The sequence below is a fragment of the Myxine glutinosa genome, chromosome 7 (assembly GCF_964187855.1).
Source record: "Myxine glutinosa chromosome 7, kmMyxGlut1.1, whole genome shotgun sequence".
Lineage (NCBI taxonomy): Eukaryota > Metazoa > Chordata > Myxini > Myxiniformes > Myxinidae > Myxine > Myxine glutinosa.
The window spans coordinates 164,810,968-164,828,459 of NC_136267.1; the positions used below are offsets into that span (position 1 = coordinate 164,810,968).

General features: G+C 38.4%; 1 protein-coding gene across 1 annotated transcript in view; it reads left to right on the forward strand.

The window, feature by feature from the left end:
• Positions 1–17,492, forward strand: part of LOC137431809 (uncharacterized) — a 228,562-nt gene that overhangs the window by 160,929 nt on the left and 50,141 nt on the right. Inside the window, exons 33-39 of the mRNA XM_068123527.2 lie at positions 4,641–4,748; positions 12,375–12,428; positions 14,502–14,555; positions 15,019–15,072; positions 15,424–15,477; positions 15,855–15,962; positions 16,114–16,167. Coding sequence (XP_067979628.2) covers positions 4,641–4,748; positions 12,375–12,428; positions 14,502–14,555; positions 15,019–15,072; positions 15,424–15,477; positions 15,855–15,962; positions 16,114–16,167 — 486 coding nt within the window. The remainder of the gene's footprint in view (positions 1–4,640; positions 4,749–12,374; positions 12,429–14,501; positions 14,556–15,018; positions 15,073–15,423; positions 15,478–15,854; positions 15,963–16,113; positions 16,168–17,492) is intronic.

The following is a 17,492-nucleotide window of genomic DNA, read 5'->3' on the forward strand; positions in this document are numbered from 1 at the left end:
TGCATGAGAAAGTTGCCTGCAGGACACGACGTGCAAAAGAAGACGAGAACCTGAAATTTGCTGAAGCAGATTTTCAGTCCCAACGATGGAAAATTCAGGAGTGATGGCGGAATGTCAAGGCAGAATCATTTCAAGGTCTTTCCGATGCAAACAACAAGTGTTTCCAATCCGCGTTAAGCAAGCGTATGGTCCGACACACACATTGTCCATCGCTTCGGTTTTGACATCTGATGATGGAACCCTGCTTTCTATTGAGTGGACTAAAGTCCAATGGCAGGAACACTTCTAGAATCTACTCGACGGACCATCTAGCATTCATGAGAATCTCCGACAACATCTTTTGAAAGAGGAGCTAGAGGCGAGGCTCGTCAATCTACTCAGTATCCTAGAAGTCAGAGATGCCATCATTCTCCGAGCTAGGAAAGGCACCTGGCTCAGATGGGATACCAGGAGAAATATTTATTCATGCAGGTGAGGCACGACTAGACACAATCCACAACCTGTTACTTCAATGCTGAGAGAAGTCACCATCTACAAGTGGAAAATCAATTGGTATGATTCCAGCAACCATCGAGACTTCTCACAACCCTCCTTAGCTGGAAGGTTCTTGGGAAAAGTAATGCGAGGGAGACTAGAAACCATCAGTGAAACCACCCGACCAAACACTCAGTATGGTTTCACAACTGGCATGATATTCACCCTTTGTCATCTGCAAGATTGGGCCAGAGAACAAGATATTCCCCCTCGCCATGGTCTTCATATATTTCTCCATAAGACCTAAGACTCCATCAATCAGCAAGTCTTTGGGATGTTCTGTGCAGATATTGATGCTCACCAACGTTTGGAAATATGTTTGAGAATTCCCAGACAACATGTAAATACTGCTTCATGATGTCTGCTCCCTTCCCAAGTTCATGTGTTCCTACTTGGGCACTCTTCACCCTGTTTCTCTCAGCTGTGCTTGACCTCAAACCCACATAAAAGACCACCTGATCTGGCATTTATGAGTGGCTATATGCAGATGATGCTGCCTCAGTTGATCAGACTGAAGAGGACATTCAAAGGCAAATGGATGTGTGCAAGTTCTCTGAGAAAACTTCTGTGTTTGGATTTTTCATCAACAAGAAAGCTGAAGTCATGGTTCAACTTGCCCCTCGCTTGGCCTACGGAGAGCCATTGGTCACCATCAGTATCACCCTGAAGGTCATCAACAAATACATCAATCTTGGCAGTATGGTGTCAAACATCCTTAAGGGAACCAAGAGCTTGTATCTCCTCTGCTGGCAGTGCCTTTAGTAGAATACACACCAGACGTTGGTGTGTCTGCAGGTTGCGTGCTATAGGAGACTGTGTCACCTCTCCGAGCTGAATATTTCGATCATGTTTGTCTAGCCTTCGTTTCATATTCCTTCCAGTTTTCCAATGTAGAATATGTCACCATCCCTGCATGTGGAATAGTACACTACTCCAGATCGGTCACCAGTCAGGATCTCTGCTCACCTCCACTCATTTCTTCCTTCTTTTCCCCACCTGTGGAACCAACTCCCACATTATCTTCAATGTCAATCTTCCCTGCAAGTCTTCAAGGCAGCAGTTCACCACCATAACAGATCATCCTCCATCCAAAACCATGATATTTTCTATCCTGCTAACCCCTCTCCTCTCACCGCACACCCAAGCCCATCCTCTCCCAAATTTACAGTTTTCCCTCCTGAGAGTTTGCTTCTGTATCCACCTTGACCACCCGATGTGTCATCCATTGCACCTCTTTCCTCCCCATGCCCATTGTTTGTCCAAGTCTCCCTCTTGTTTGTCCAAGTCTCAAGTCTCCCTCTATTTGGTACTGTGCACCAAAAAAACCTGAAAAACTTTCAAGGTCAGCCTTCAGCCATAAGCTTAGAGCAATGGTGCTTTACAACCTTCATGGTCACACTTGCCTCTAAAGTGTCGTTCACGCTTGCCAGAATTCGGCGGTGGATGCTGAATATCCACGGTCTGCATCGCCAAGAGTAAGCGAGCTGTCGCCGGTGGCACCATGATCATATTACAAATTCCTGCCCCAACCAGCAGAGGGCATTTCATCAGCAACACAGCCGTGCCCCCAGCCAGTGATGTTACCGTGCAGACTTGTGCTGAATACGAATAAAATTGTGCTGAAATTTCTTGAGTTTGAAAAAATATATATCAATTCACAGTCTTGTACTCTCCGTGATGGCCCCTTTCAATATCCATGAAAATTTAAGGGTGATTCAAGTGCATAACACATGCAATAAAACAATATGAATCCCATCATTTAATGTCAATATCAGAAATGTTTTAGATTCCAATAACAGTCCCAAGCTCAATAATATTTGTGTCAGGAATGGCTGATTTGATCGTCGTGAAAGATGCAATAACAATTCAACTTCATAACTCATCCAATCATACCTTAAAATTTCCATTAATATTCTTGAAAATGCCAAAAAGGTTCCAGGTTTGAATTCAGATTATACGGTTGTTTTTGATTATTTTTTAAGGATATGGCTCAAAATGAAGAAGTTTGAAGCAGCATAAAGCTCGTTCAAACCACGACTGACTCGCGATCACTGACTCACTCACTCATAGAAATGTTTAGTACTTTCTAGGTGGGCTAGAAATTTGAAATTGGCCATATACTGATTTAACTGAAAGTCCACGATTACAGGGGAAAAAAAAATCAATCAAACAAAAGTTGGCTGATGGAGCTTCACTTCCATTTATGGAGTCACGTGACCAAAGGCAACGGCCTGCCTGCAGTAGATCACTGATACAAACGTTTACTTTCCAGTAAGGAGTTGAACCCAGATGAGACAGCTCAATGGTAGAATCGCTATCTCACAAGAACACGATTATACAATTGTTACTAATCCTAATTCAATCAACATATCAAAAGGGTAAGATGCCAAGTTACCATGGTGATAACTCGAATTGGCTCTGCTCTTAAAGATGTGCAAGTGGGAACAGCAACAAGAATGACGATCACTGTGCGTTCCTGACTTTGGTTCATAATCTTCACCCCGTAACATGTGTCTTCCACTTGGAATCATAATCTCTGCCTCTTAGCACTTCCAAGCAAGCCATAACATTGCAAGCAATAATTTAATTTTGTAAAGTTTGACCTTTTTACATTAAAAATAAAATAAATTTGGATTATTAAATTATTAAATACATAAAGCTTTCTTACCATTTCCTCACTGATATAAGTGCTTAGTACTTTTTAAATAAGCTATGAAGCTGAAAATTGTCATAGTGAGGTAACTCAAACTCATCATTCCAGAAACGAAATGATCACAAAACTGTCCATAAATGTCTGAAAGCGAAGATATCTGGAAACAAAAGTCGGCCGGTGGGGCCTCTCACCCTCGGTCAGTAGAAGGAAGGAGCTTAGACTGTACTGGTGGTGTGGTACATTAGTCCACAACCCAGTAGAGGACAAAGCTTGGACTGCAAATATATAAATAGCTCATACTACTCGCTCACTATTCGTTTAATCAATTATCTGCTTTCAGACTGCAAGCATGCTCTACGATTATTTATATAAATTGTGTAAATGAACAATAAGATTGCAACAGCAACATTAAAATTACATTCAAACCAAAAAGTTCCATTATATGGCTGCTGAAAAGTTTCAGCTGCAATAAAGAAATTCCTGAATAATATAATCATAATAAAAGATGCATCTAAAGAGGACATTTTTGGCAGACTATCATTCAGTCAATCGTGAATATTAACATCCCTTGGTATCTTGCTTGGTATGTCTTCGAAAAATTCAGCAAATTAAGTCGTTTTAGAATGTATATATATATATATATATAATAATAATAATAATACATTTATTTTATCTAGCGCTTTTCAAGAAGCCCAAAGACGCTATATATATATCTCGAATCCCTTACTTGATGAGGCAGCAAGGCACAGGCCGAGTCCCATAACAGCAAATGCTGCACTACCTGTTAGCAGCAAGCATTATCTGCCACACAAACACATTGGCATAATTTATACACATAACGTCAATGTAATGTCACATTTAGGATCAGAGTTGCTCATTTTATTAAATATATATGTAGATACACACAAGTTGGGTCACCCGATCAAGATCAGGTTATTAGATTTTAGTCAACCATCAAGAAGATTCATGTTAAATGCTGTTGCAGAAATCAACCCGAGAGTGCACCACGGCAATGTTGGGCCAAATGGCCTCATTGAAAGTTTTTGTTTTGACGTTGCCCTTCCTCGTGTAAAAATGTGGTTCAGAAAACTTTGCGGCAATTGGCCCAGGGGTATGGAATTGTGTAGAGATCAAAGAAAAGGCTACACACAGACAAACACACACTAAAACACACACACACACACACACACACACACACACACACACACATTGTTGTGTATGTGCTACATCTGAACGTCCTGATCTTTCATAACTAAATTAATCATCTTCATAATTTTGTTGTATGTATATGAATGTATATGTATATGTGCGTGTGTATATGAATAAGTGTGTGCATGCATGTGTGTGTGCATTTATTGTCATTGTTTTCAATGAGCTATACTTGTCGCTTATCGGGGGGGAAAAGGCTTGCAATGAATTTGACTGCACACTTTTTTCATGTCCCTGATTCAAGGGAGAAGCTGGAGAGTTAGGACCTACTGGTCCACTTGGCGCTCATGGATCTTCAGGCATGCATGGAGAGCGGGGAGCATCTGGGGAGCTCGGGGGAAAAGGCGACGTGGTAAGGTTGTGCTCCATAACTGGTTTTGTCATTATAACAGATATAACATCATAAACATTAAACAATATAAACAATACATATATTATTATTATATATATATGCAATATATTATATAACATATAATATATACAAACATATAATACATATATGTATAATATAAATATATATACATATATACAAACAATATATCATAAACAATATAAACATATAACATTAATGTTATATTATAACATTATATAGAAAGCACATCCAAGCCTTTAAATCCTAAAGTACCGATGAAATAATGAATCTGATAAATTGAGACATCTTTCAAATTTCTTGAAAATGAAGGCTTGAAAATTTGAAAATGCTTACTACACATTCCCGTTATGTTTATATACATATATATATATATATATATATATATATATATATACATATATATATATATATATATATATATATATATATACATAATACATATGTTTGTTTCTATATATATATAGATATACATATGTTTATTTCTATATATATAGATATACACATGTTTATTTCTACATATATAGATATACACATGTTTATTTCTACATATATAGATATACACATGTTTATTTCTACATATATAGATATACATGTGTTTATTTCTACATAATATATAGATATACATATGTTTATTTCTATATATATAGATATACATATGTTTGTTTCTATATAATATATAGATATACATATGTTTATTTCTATATATATATATGTATACATATGTTTATTTCTATATATATAGATATACATATGTTTATTTCTATATATATAGATATACATATGTTTATTTCTATATATATAGATATACATATGTTTATTTCTATATATAGATATACATGTGTTTATTTCTATATATATAGATATACATATGTTTATTTCTATATATATAGATATACATATGTTTATTTCTATATATATAAAGATATACATATGTTTATTTCTATATATATAATTATATAGATGTACATTTGTTGATTTCCATATACAGACTTGGCATTTACAGACTTGGCATTTAATATGGAATATTTTTTTTGTGGGGGTGAACTTACTTTTCAAGATGACTTAGAACCAAAAGTTCATTGGAATTATGTTCAAATTATTCTAGATTTTGTGAATGTGACCTTTAAAAGAAACAAAAACCACATTTGACATTTCGAAGCAAATAAATTGATCCTTGAAAGTGATGAAAACTGATATCGAACTCAATTCACGGACAGTACTGTGTTAAACTTCTGTACGGTTTCCAGAAGTATCTCTTTATTTTGCACATTAGCCAAATTTTTTTTTAACAAAAACAAAAGTTAAATTACGACTGGCATTACGGACAGTAAAATTACAGTTCAGTACTTCGTGTAACCCCCACGAGCATTCAGGAGAGCACGTACACGTCGAGGCATTCTGTTCACGAGATTTGCCAAGGTTTGGACAGGAATCACTTGCCATGCAGTGACAATAGCCTGCTGAAATTCACGCACAGAGGCAGGCTGCTGGTCCAAGTTGTCGATTTGACGCGTTAATTCTGCCCACAAGTTCTCCATCGGATTCATATCCCGGGACATGGCAGGCCACTCCATATGCTCTACACCACGGTCAGCAAGAAAGTGTTGGATCATGCGAGCACGATGAGGCCGTGCATTGTCATCTTGGAAGACAAAGTTTCTTCGAAAGGCTGCACGAGCAAATGGAAGCAATGTTTCTTCCAGAATGGCCCTGTACTTGAAATGGTTCAGGTTTCCATTCAGAACAACCAGGTCAGTTTTGCCCCTTGCATGAAAAGCATCCCAAACGGTCACACCACCACCTCCAGCTTGGACTCTTGGCACTATACAATCTTCGGTGTAGGCTTCATGCACTTGCCTGTGCACTTGGACGTGACCATCCTGACGATAGACCAGAAATCTAGACTCGTCACTGAAGATCACGTGATTCCAGTGTCCTGGCTGCTATTGACGGTGCTCTCTGGCCCACTGCAATCGGCGCTGGCGGTGTTGTCTGGTCAGGCATAGCTTTCTCAGGGGACACCTGGCACGATAGCCTGCTTGAACCAGTCGTTGGTTGACTAGCCTTCTGGATACAGGCACATTTGTCAGTTGCTGCCACTCAGCCCTAAGCCGATTAGCTGACTTGGTACGGCCATTGCGGACTAACCGGTGCAGCTGGCGATCATCCCTCCTTGTGGTTCTGCGGGGACGTCCTGGCCTCAGTATTGGAGTAGGGACACCCCTCTGAGCATTTCGTGTCAGGATCTTTGACACCTGACCTTGAGTGATGCCATACTGCCGAGCAATAGCACGCTGTTTCATGCTGGAAATTCATAAAGCCACCACTCCATGACAAACAGCATTGTCGAGTTGACGGACCATCTCCAGAGGAAGTGGCAATAACCTTTGTAGATGTGCAGCAGTTGTTTTCCACTAATACTGAATGCAACAACCCTTATATACCCGATTGTGAAGCCAATCGTCAAATGTACCTGTCCGTACATTTTGTCACGCCACCTGTGATATAATCGTGTTATTGACTTCTTGCTGCGACAATCAGTGACATGGTTCTTTTAACAAATAAATCACCGAAGCGTAAAATGAACTCACCAGATTGATTTACTCAGTTCAGAAAGTAAACCCAAGTCAAGAAACAAAAAATTCCATATTAAATGCCAAGTCTGGATATAGATATACTGTACATATGTTTATTTATGTATATGTATATATATGTATATATCTATATATATATGTATGTGTATATATATATATATATATATATATATATATATATATGTATATATACATATATATATATATATATATATATATATATATATATATATATATATATATATATATATATATATATATACATACAGACTTGGCATTTAATATGGAATATTTTTTTTTTCTTGACTTGGGTTTACTTTCTTAACTCAGTATATCAATCTAGTGAGTTTCTTTTACACTTTGGTGATTTATTTGTTAAAAGAACCATGTCACTGATTGTCTGTCGCAGCAAGAAGTCAACAACAGGATTATATCACAGGTGGCGTGGCAAAATGTACGGACAGGTGCATTTGATGATTGGCTTCACAGTCGGGCATAGAAGGGATTTTGCGTTCTGTATTAGTGGAAAACAACTGCTGCACATCTCCAAAAGTTATTGCCGCTTCCTCTGGAGATGGTCCGTCAACTCAACAATGCTGTTTGTCATGGAGTGGTGGCTTTACGAAATTACGGCATGAAACAGCGTGCTATTGCTCTGCAGTATGGCATCACTCAAGGTCAGGTGTCAAAGATCCCGAAACGAAATGCTCAAAGGGGTGTCCCTACTCAAATGCCGAGGCCAGGACGTCCCCGCAGAATCACAAGGAGGGATGATCGCCAGCTGCACCGGTTAGTCCGCAATGGCCGTACGAAGTCAGCTAATCGGCTTAGGGCTGAGTGGCAGCAACTGACAAATGTGCCTGTATCCAGAAGGCTAGTCAACCAACGACTGGTTCAAGCAGGCTATCGTGCCAGGCGTCCCCTGAGAAAGCCACGCCTGACCAGACAACACCGCCAGCGCCGATTGCAGTGGGCCAGAGAGCACCGTCAATAGCAGCCAGGACACTGGAATCACGTGATCTTCAGTGACGAGTCTAGATTTCTGGTCTATCGTCAAGATGGTCGCGTCCGAGTGTGCAGACAAGTGCATGAAGCCTACAACAAAGATTGTATAGTGCCAAGAGTCCAAGCTGGAGGTGGTGGGGTGACCGTTTGGGCTGCTTTTCATGCAGGGGGCAAAACTGACCTGGTTGTTCTGAATGGAAACCTGAACCAGTTCAACCACAGGGCCATTCTGGAAGAAACATTGCTTCCATTTGCTCTTGCAGCATTTCGAGGAAACTTTGTCTTCCAAGATGACAATGCACGGCTTCATCGTGCTCGCATGATCCAACACTTTCTTGCTGTCCGTGGTGGAGAGCATATGGAGTGGCCTGCCATGTCCCTGGATATGAATCCGATAGAGAACTTGTGGGCAGAATTAACGTGTCAAATCGACCACTTGGACCAGCAGCCGACCTCTGTGTGTGAATTGCAGCAGGCTATTGTCACTGCATGGCAAGCGATTCCTGTCCAAACCTTGGCAAATCTTGTGAACAGCATGCCTCAACGTGTACGTGCTCTCCTGAATGCTAATGGGGGTTACATGAAGTTCTGAACTGTAATTTTACTGTCCGTAATCCCAGTCGTAATTTAACTTTTGTTTTTGTTAAAAAATTTTTTGGCTAATGTGCAAAATAAAGAGATACTTCTGGAAAACGTACAGAAGTTTAACACAGTACTGTCCATGAATTGAGTTCGATATCAGTTTACATCACTTTCAAGGATCAATTTATTTGTTTTGAAATTTCAAATGTGGTCTTTGTTTCTTAGGTCACATTAACAAAATCTAGAATAATTTCAACATAATTCCAATGAACTTTTGGTTCTAAGACATCTTGAAAAGTAAGTTCACCCCCACAAAAAAAATATTCCATATTAAATGCCAAGTCTGTGTATATATATATATATATATGTATATATATATATATGTATGTATGTATGTATGTATGTATATGTATGTATATATATATATATATATATATATATATATATATATGTATGTATGTATGTATGTATGTATATGTATGTATATATATATATATATATATATATATATATATATATATATATATATATGTATGTATATATATGTATATATATGTATGTATATATATGTATATATATGTATGTATATATATATGTATGTATATATATATGTATATATATGTATGTATGTATATGTATATATATGTATGTATATATATATGTATATATATATGTATGTATGTATATGTATATGTATATATATATACACAAAGAATTAAGTTAAGCACCCCCCCCCCCCCCGTTTTTTTACAACCTCGCACATTACAAGTTTGTTGTCGTCAAAACAGTGTAATATACCCATGATATTGCTATATTTTCTGGAGAAGTGATATTATGGTCACATAAAAACATAACAATCATGCCGTTTTCAATATTTTATTCTGAATAATTTAAGGTGAAATTTTTTGGGAATTTTAGGCATATTTTCACCTCAATTTAAGTATGGAGCTATAGGTCCATCACGGACAGTGTGGATGACGTTTATGTTTTCTAACGTACAGTCATTGTTCTGAGAAGACCTCTAGCGATCTTTGCGTCAATAACGTGTGTAGGACCCACGTGATCGGATCACTGACTCAACCAATCACTTTTTTTCACTTTGATCACTCACTTTCATCAATGGATAATTGCTAATGTCATACCAATCATTATTTGATCTCACATACCTTAGAATATATGCCAATGTATACATATACACAAAGAATATATATTAGGGGGTGCTTACCTTAATTCGTTGTGTAGGGGTGCTTAACTTAATTCTTTGTGTATATATATATATATACATATATATATATATATATATATATATATATATATATATATATATATATATATATATATATATATATATATATATATATATGTTAGTGCTGGGCCGATTAGGAAATTTCACGATCGCTGATAAACCGATTCGAAAAAATATATTACAAATCTGCCGATTATGCTACCGATTCCGATTATAAAATAATTAAATAATGACGTCATTTCACACACCTCACGTGAAGTGTTTCCGTATTGGATCAGTGCCATGCCGCAATGGACGTATTGACATTATTGAGTGGCTGTGAATCGATACATTTTAAATACGTTCTCTAATCGATTGAATAATTGAACAGCACAGCATTCTGTCATTTTTAAAATGAACAATGAAGTACCGTGTGCGGTAATCTTCATTCCGATGAAGCAGCACTTACATGGAAGGAAGGAAGGAAGTGTGCTCATTCGATAAATTTATTGACGAATATAAATTGAATCGTTTCCTGCTTGTCTAGTCGTGTGACAATCAAGTTTAATACAAAATATGAAAATACAGTGAAGGGAATCCCCGGGTTATCAAGGGATTCCATTCTGAACAATTATTATTTCATTAAATATCTCTATTACCTGTTCACTCGGGGGTACTCACCTGGTGATTTCACAAGGGTAGCGGAAGAAGAACCAAAATAAGGAAAATTTGGCATCCATGGAACTTGTACCACAAGGCAGTGCACCAGCACCGCTCGATATGGGGCTCTTTATGGCCCAGTTCAAAGCACAAATGGAATTGATGAGAAAAAATGAGCGGTGCAAGTGATGGGCACTAGACTTGACGTGTTGATTGGATAAATCAAACGTGAGATAGGTGAAGCGATGGGCAAGGAAATTGTGACTGTTAGGGGAGAGGTAAGGGGGTGTAGGAAAGAGTTGAAGGAGAACAATGCCAGACTGACGAGAGAGATGGAAAACATAAAGGAGGTGGAAGGACTCATACAGGGGGTAGAAGGACTGAGGATAGGGCAAAATGAATAAAGCATAAAGATTAAGGAAAATACTGATGTAATGAAGTCATTAAAAAATACCCAGAGGGAAAAAGGGAAACCAAGGCGGAACTGGGAACTGTAAAGAAGGAGTGTAGAACACGACATGATGAGGTGACAAATATAATGAAAGAGATGGGTGAAGTATTGGAGGTTAAGGAAAGGGCGATGAATGAACACATAAACATGATGGAACGTAAAATGAAAATGGTTATGTTGGCCCTTGGAGGGGGAACTCGCAATGGTGCACCAGGAAATAAGGGTAGCAGAGAAGGTAAAAGAGGTTAAAAACAACGTAATCAAAATTAAGGAGGAATAAATAGAGCTGCATGTGTGTTTGGTTGCATGTGTTGTGAAATACCATATACCTTGAGATCTTGGGATCACGTCAGATCTCGCGAGAGCACGCTACAGCATATGGTGTGACGAATGAAGCAGTAATCTTACAAACTGCTGCCAAGGAGTCAGGAAGTATGGTGCAGTACGAGCGATAGCGTTTTTCTTTGTAATCGCAGCTGTTTCCAAAGCAATAGGATGTTTTACATGAATTGGGGGGAGGGGGCAGGGGGTTTGGTATGTTGTTTCTCATTGTGAGTTTGGAAGCAAAACAAATTCGATAACACTCGATTTCCAAGCTGTTCGCCGTATTAACAGGTTATACAAATTACCAAGCCAAATGTACAGTATAAATACAGTGTGTATACAGTATATACAGTCATGGCCAAAAATACTGGCATCCTTGCACTTTTTTCAAATCGCTCACCATTTTCTCAAAAAAGAAATCGAAATTGACAAAAGTATTTGGTCTCCACAATTCTTTATTTCACTGTTAATATTACAGAACCTTTGTAATATGAGAGTGGCAAGAATATTTGGTTATTGTCTGCTGATATGTTTACTTCTGGGTCAGATGTTTACCAGCTAAATTTGTTCCAGCTAAAACGATATAGCTATATAAACAATTGTTTTTTGAGAGGAGTTAAAATCAGTTGAATACATTTATTCATTTGTGAGATTTATTTTGTGCTCCTTGAGTTTGGATCAAACTTGTTAATGTCTCTGTTCTTCAATATGTAACATGATGCATGTGGTTGTCCAACATCAAGTAATAAACAATAATCTTGCAGGGTGATGGTGGCCATCAAGGTTATGAAGGACGTCCAGGCAAAGATGGACAGAGGGTAAGAGTTTGGTTAATAACACGGTTGTTCCCTATTTTTGGAACTAATAACATTATGGTAACAAAAAATTGACTTTTTTTTAAAACTTGGAACTCTTTTCATGAAATTTTTGAATGTTGATTAACGTTTTTATGATTTAGACTGTTGAAGTCATTCAATACTTGGCTTGCCAGCATTTAGTAACAAAGTTTTTAAAATACCTATAACTATTAAAATTTTATCATGTGTGCAATAACAGTGTTCTGTATTTTATTTACTTGCGTACTCGATGTTGATATTGAAATCTGACCTTTGCTTGTGCACTCCAATATTTTTGGTGCATATGCTCACTGTTTCACGCGGTATACGACATTATTGTCCTTTTAACGGGGCACTCATTCAAGTGATTCCCCTAAAAAAATTGGCTTCCTTGTTGCAAAATTATTTTTATAAAGCCCTTAGAAGTGAACATATTTCATTAAACAGAAAATTGCATTATCAAAATTCAGGACATCATCTCCGTACAAACATTCAAACATACATACATACATACATACATACATACATACATTCATACATACATATGTGTTCTCCACCCTGTTTTGTCCTGTTTGAAGTGCGGCAGGCTAAACCATGTAATATTCTGACTTGAGCACTACTGTATGTTAATGTAATAAGTAAACTATTGTAAAATATTGTCTTGATGGCAAAAAATACCCTTGAGATCTCATTAATAAAACCTAACCTGGGGGTGGGGGGAAGACCAATGATATCAATCTTCGACTGCATTTTTACCGAGGATATTAAACATGGATTATGGGCTTTTATTTACTTCTCAGGGATAATATTAGAAGAGCACAATCTTAAAATTTTACAAAGATTCTAAAATTATTATGTTCACAATCTTTTATCTTTAACTTTTTAAATTGATGTTACATTCCACATTGAGATATGCTGTTATTCTTTAAATACTATTCTAATTTAACATACAAAGCCAATATTATATTGGATTGCATGTTAAACTAGATGGTATTCATAGAATACTTACCCTGCGCAGTCAACTTGGTGTGAGCCAACTCTTATGTTTTTGAACGTTTCTTTTTTTTCTTTGATCCAATATGGCTGCCAGACCACGTGAGCGATGACATCATAATTTCATATTCTCATAAGGTTACCACGTAACCTATGACGTCATAATAATTTCGATATTCTACAGGAGGCGCTGCTATAATTGTTGCATCGATCACGCTCAATACATTTCAAACTGATCAGACTAAGCGTTGTCCCTGTCGAATTATGACGTCATAATTATGGCACCAATGATGTCATCGTTAACAAAACCTATTCCCCATGTGGAGTTCTTTACAATGAGCCATGTTTCAATTTTGTCCATTGAGCGGTTTGGGAGATAGAGGTGTAACGTTTTCCACGATGGCGTCCGTACCACGTAACCTATGACATCACAATAATCATTTCGATATTCTACAGGAGGAGGCGCTCCTATTGTGAAAATTTCATGTCAATTGGACCAACGGTTCTCGAGGAAATGAATTTTTAAAATGCAGACACGGCGCACACACATACGGCACACGGCGCACACACGTACGGCACACGGCACACGTACGGCACACTGCCACACACATATATAACTGAATGCTTAACCCCGCTTTTCGCTTCGCGAGCGCAGGGTAATAATGAACCAAATTTTGGCAAAATGCTAATTTTATTGCTTGTTTTACTTTACTTCAACTTCTCTTTTTGGCAGTATGACTAGAAGGCAAAGTCAACTGCTATCACAGGATGTAAAAGTCAAAACATATTTTGGAAATTGTACTTTTGAATGAAGAAATATTTAATTGTTCACTTTTTTTTTTTTTTTTCCTTTGATCAAAACCTAGTCGACAGGTAATAACCAAACTAGGTACAACTCGTTTGGTTATTTCTTGTATGAAATGAAATGCCAGAAATGAAACGAATGAAATTATATTACTTATATGAACCAGGCTTATATGAAAATGATGAAAAGTAGCAATAAATCTTAAAGCTTTAGTAAACAGTGAGTAAAAGTTATTTTAAAATGCACTTGTTTCTCAGGGTCCTGCAGGTCCCATCGGCCCACCCGGACCTTCTGGAGCTCCAGGACACAAAGTAAGTATCCTTAACAATCCTGGGTTGATAAAACAATGAGTAATGACAAAAAAAATTGTTTAACACATTACCACGGAAGTTTAGGTACAGTATTATTTTTGACAATGCACAAATGGAGATATGGTAAATGGAGATAGTTGATGATAAACCAGGTAAGTGAAACTACTTCACCAGGAAGTAGATTGCAAAAGAATGTTAGCATTATGTCAAATGTTGTAATTTACGAGTATTGATAAGATAGCTTTAAATGCTCCCTTGTAAGGCTTGTAATTTCCCTTTACTTGGTATATTATTAAAATATTTGAATTATCATCTTGCCTCAGGAATAGATGTGTTTAGCATCATGAGGGACCATTTGAGTCAATTTGTCAGGCCGACATTTGTCACAGTTGTCTTTGATGTTGAAATACTTTCTCTGTTCCCTTATCTGAACTTTTGGCACCTTCTTATTTGTGTTTTGCAGGGTGAAACGGGACATCATGGTCCTTCTGGTCCTCATGGCCTTGCTGGAAATATGGTAACCCTCACCTCACCTATCCTTCTCTGTCTCTGCATGTCTCTTTATAGTTAACGTCGCAAGTCTTGCTAAATTGCTTGATTAACTTCCCACATACTGTAATAAGTGTAATTTTTACTTGAATAGACATTGCACTTTGGCTGTATATCCCATAAGAACATTGCTTTATGGTCGACAACTTGTATTTGGAGGACATTATAACATTGTTTACAAGATTTGTGAAATACAAATTTTGTTATATTTTGTGGTTTCAAACAATTATCATGTTGATAGACATTTTGTGAAGTTGTTGTTTGTTGATGAGCTTTCTGCACTATTTACCTTCTATTTCTCTTCCCTCTCCTCTTGTAGGGTGAGCAAGGAGGTGTCGGATCTCCTGGACCTGCTGGAATGACCGGAGGTCTTGTGAGTTATAACAGATATTAATACATTAATTGAATACACAAATGTCAATAGTTTGGTCTCCGCATGCCTGTACAATATGTACATATGTACATAGTCAGCACACAACATTGAACATAACGTGCTTCATTTAACTCAAAAGTGTTGGATCCATCCATCCAAAGTGACATGGCTGCAGATTTGGGCATTTGTTCTCATCCCCAAAGTCTGCCTCTTTTGTTTAATTTTTTCTATGCAATATGATTGATTAATAACTAAAATTATCTCCATATTACTGGTTTACTGAAACTGCCACAGAACCCAAAGATATACAGACTATTTACGGCCCATCCTCCCCCACCACTTCTCCTCACGTCCTGATGATTTGCTCTTTTTTTTAGGGTCCCGGCGGTCAAAATGGAGAACATGGTGAGCATGGAGTCGCAGGATTAAAGGGTGAGGATGGAAATTCTGGACCGCGAGGGCACTCTGGAGCACCTGGTCCTGCCGTAAGTATTATCTGCCGTGTGACGTGACCTGTTGTGTTATCCATTAATTTTATGGACGACAGCTCGGCTAAATTAATCACAGTGCAAAACTTTATGAAAGTTTAAAATAGATATTTACAAAGAAAACCCAAAACGATGTTTCTCTGTGCAGGGACCAGCTGGAGAACAAGGGCCAAAAGGTTTGAATGGCGATGGTGGTGCCCAGGTAAGATGCAGCTGGAATCATGATAGGTTAACCAACTTTGTCACAGCATTAAATATTGCAGGTAGTTTTGGTAAATGATGTTTACCAGACATTTTGCAAAATGCCCTCCATTAAATGTCATCCACAAGACTCTGGTCGGCTGTTGTTTCGTATGCAGCCTGTGGCTGCTGGTTGCATCATTTTTCTGGAAGCGCATTTGTGCCCCAATTACCAGTGAGCTGGTACTCAATTTGCTGACCTCCGAAGGATGACAGGCTGACTCAACTCCCCTGGCGTCAATTCAGCGGCCGGCCGGGATTCGAACTCAGGATCCTAGGATCCCAAGCCGGCACCCTAACCGTTTAGCCAAGACCAGGCTTACTCTTGTTGGTGTAAACCTGCAATCCCACACATAATCATTGCACACTGTCACTTTACCATGATGTTCTGCAATACAGGGCATGAAGACTGAGGTGTTGTGGGTTGGGCAGCAGAGGAAATAAATGAATATCAGGTTAGAGGGGAAGGAGATCGGCCAGGGAAATAGGTTTGAGTATCTGCGTGGAAAAGTGACTGGGAATGGTAAATCTGAGGCTGAGGTGTGGAGGAGGATTCAGGTGGATGCGAATGCATGGAGAAGGATGGAGGGTGTAATAGCAGACAGAAAGATATTGAGGAAATTGAAAGGAAAGGTTCTGTTGTTGTGTGTAACACCGGCCTACCTGTATGGTCTGGAATCTGTGGCACTGACAGAGAGACAACAACAAAGGCTGCAGGTTTGCGAGAACAACTGGGTCAGGAGGATTGCGGGAGTGAAGAGGGTGGATAGGAGGAGAATGGAGGAACTGAGAGAGGAGATTGGTGTGCACATGGGTTTGACGAGGAGATTGGTGAAATTACGGCGAGATGGGCTGGACACTTGGTGCGGATGGGGGAGAAAGAATGGCAAAGAGAGCGGCTAGGTTGAGGGAACAAGGTAGGGGGAAAAGAGGGAGACCACGGTTGAGATGGGAGGATTGTATGAAGAGGGATATCAGTAAGGTGTGGGTGGTTGGAGAGTGGAGAGAATTGGCTGAGGACAGAGAGAAGTGGAGGAGTATCATCGTCAAGGCAGGGCAGGAGATTGGTACCACTGGACCTCACACACTATAAGGAGAAGGTGAGGACAAGAAGACCTCTCCGAATAGTCATTTGCATGCAACTTTTTGCATGCAATTCACAACATTCCACATATGAAAACCGATTGAAGCATCTTGTATTGAGTATCCTCTTCAATCACACTTTTGATTGATTACCTTAAAATGAGTCCAGAAAACTTTAATATAAAACTTTAGCCCCAAAGACTT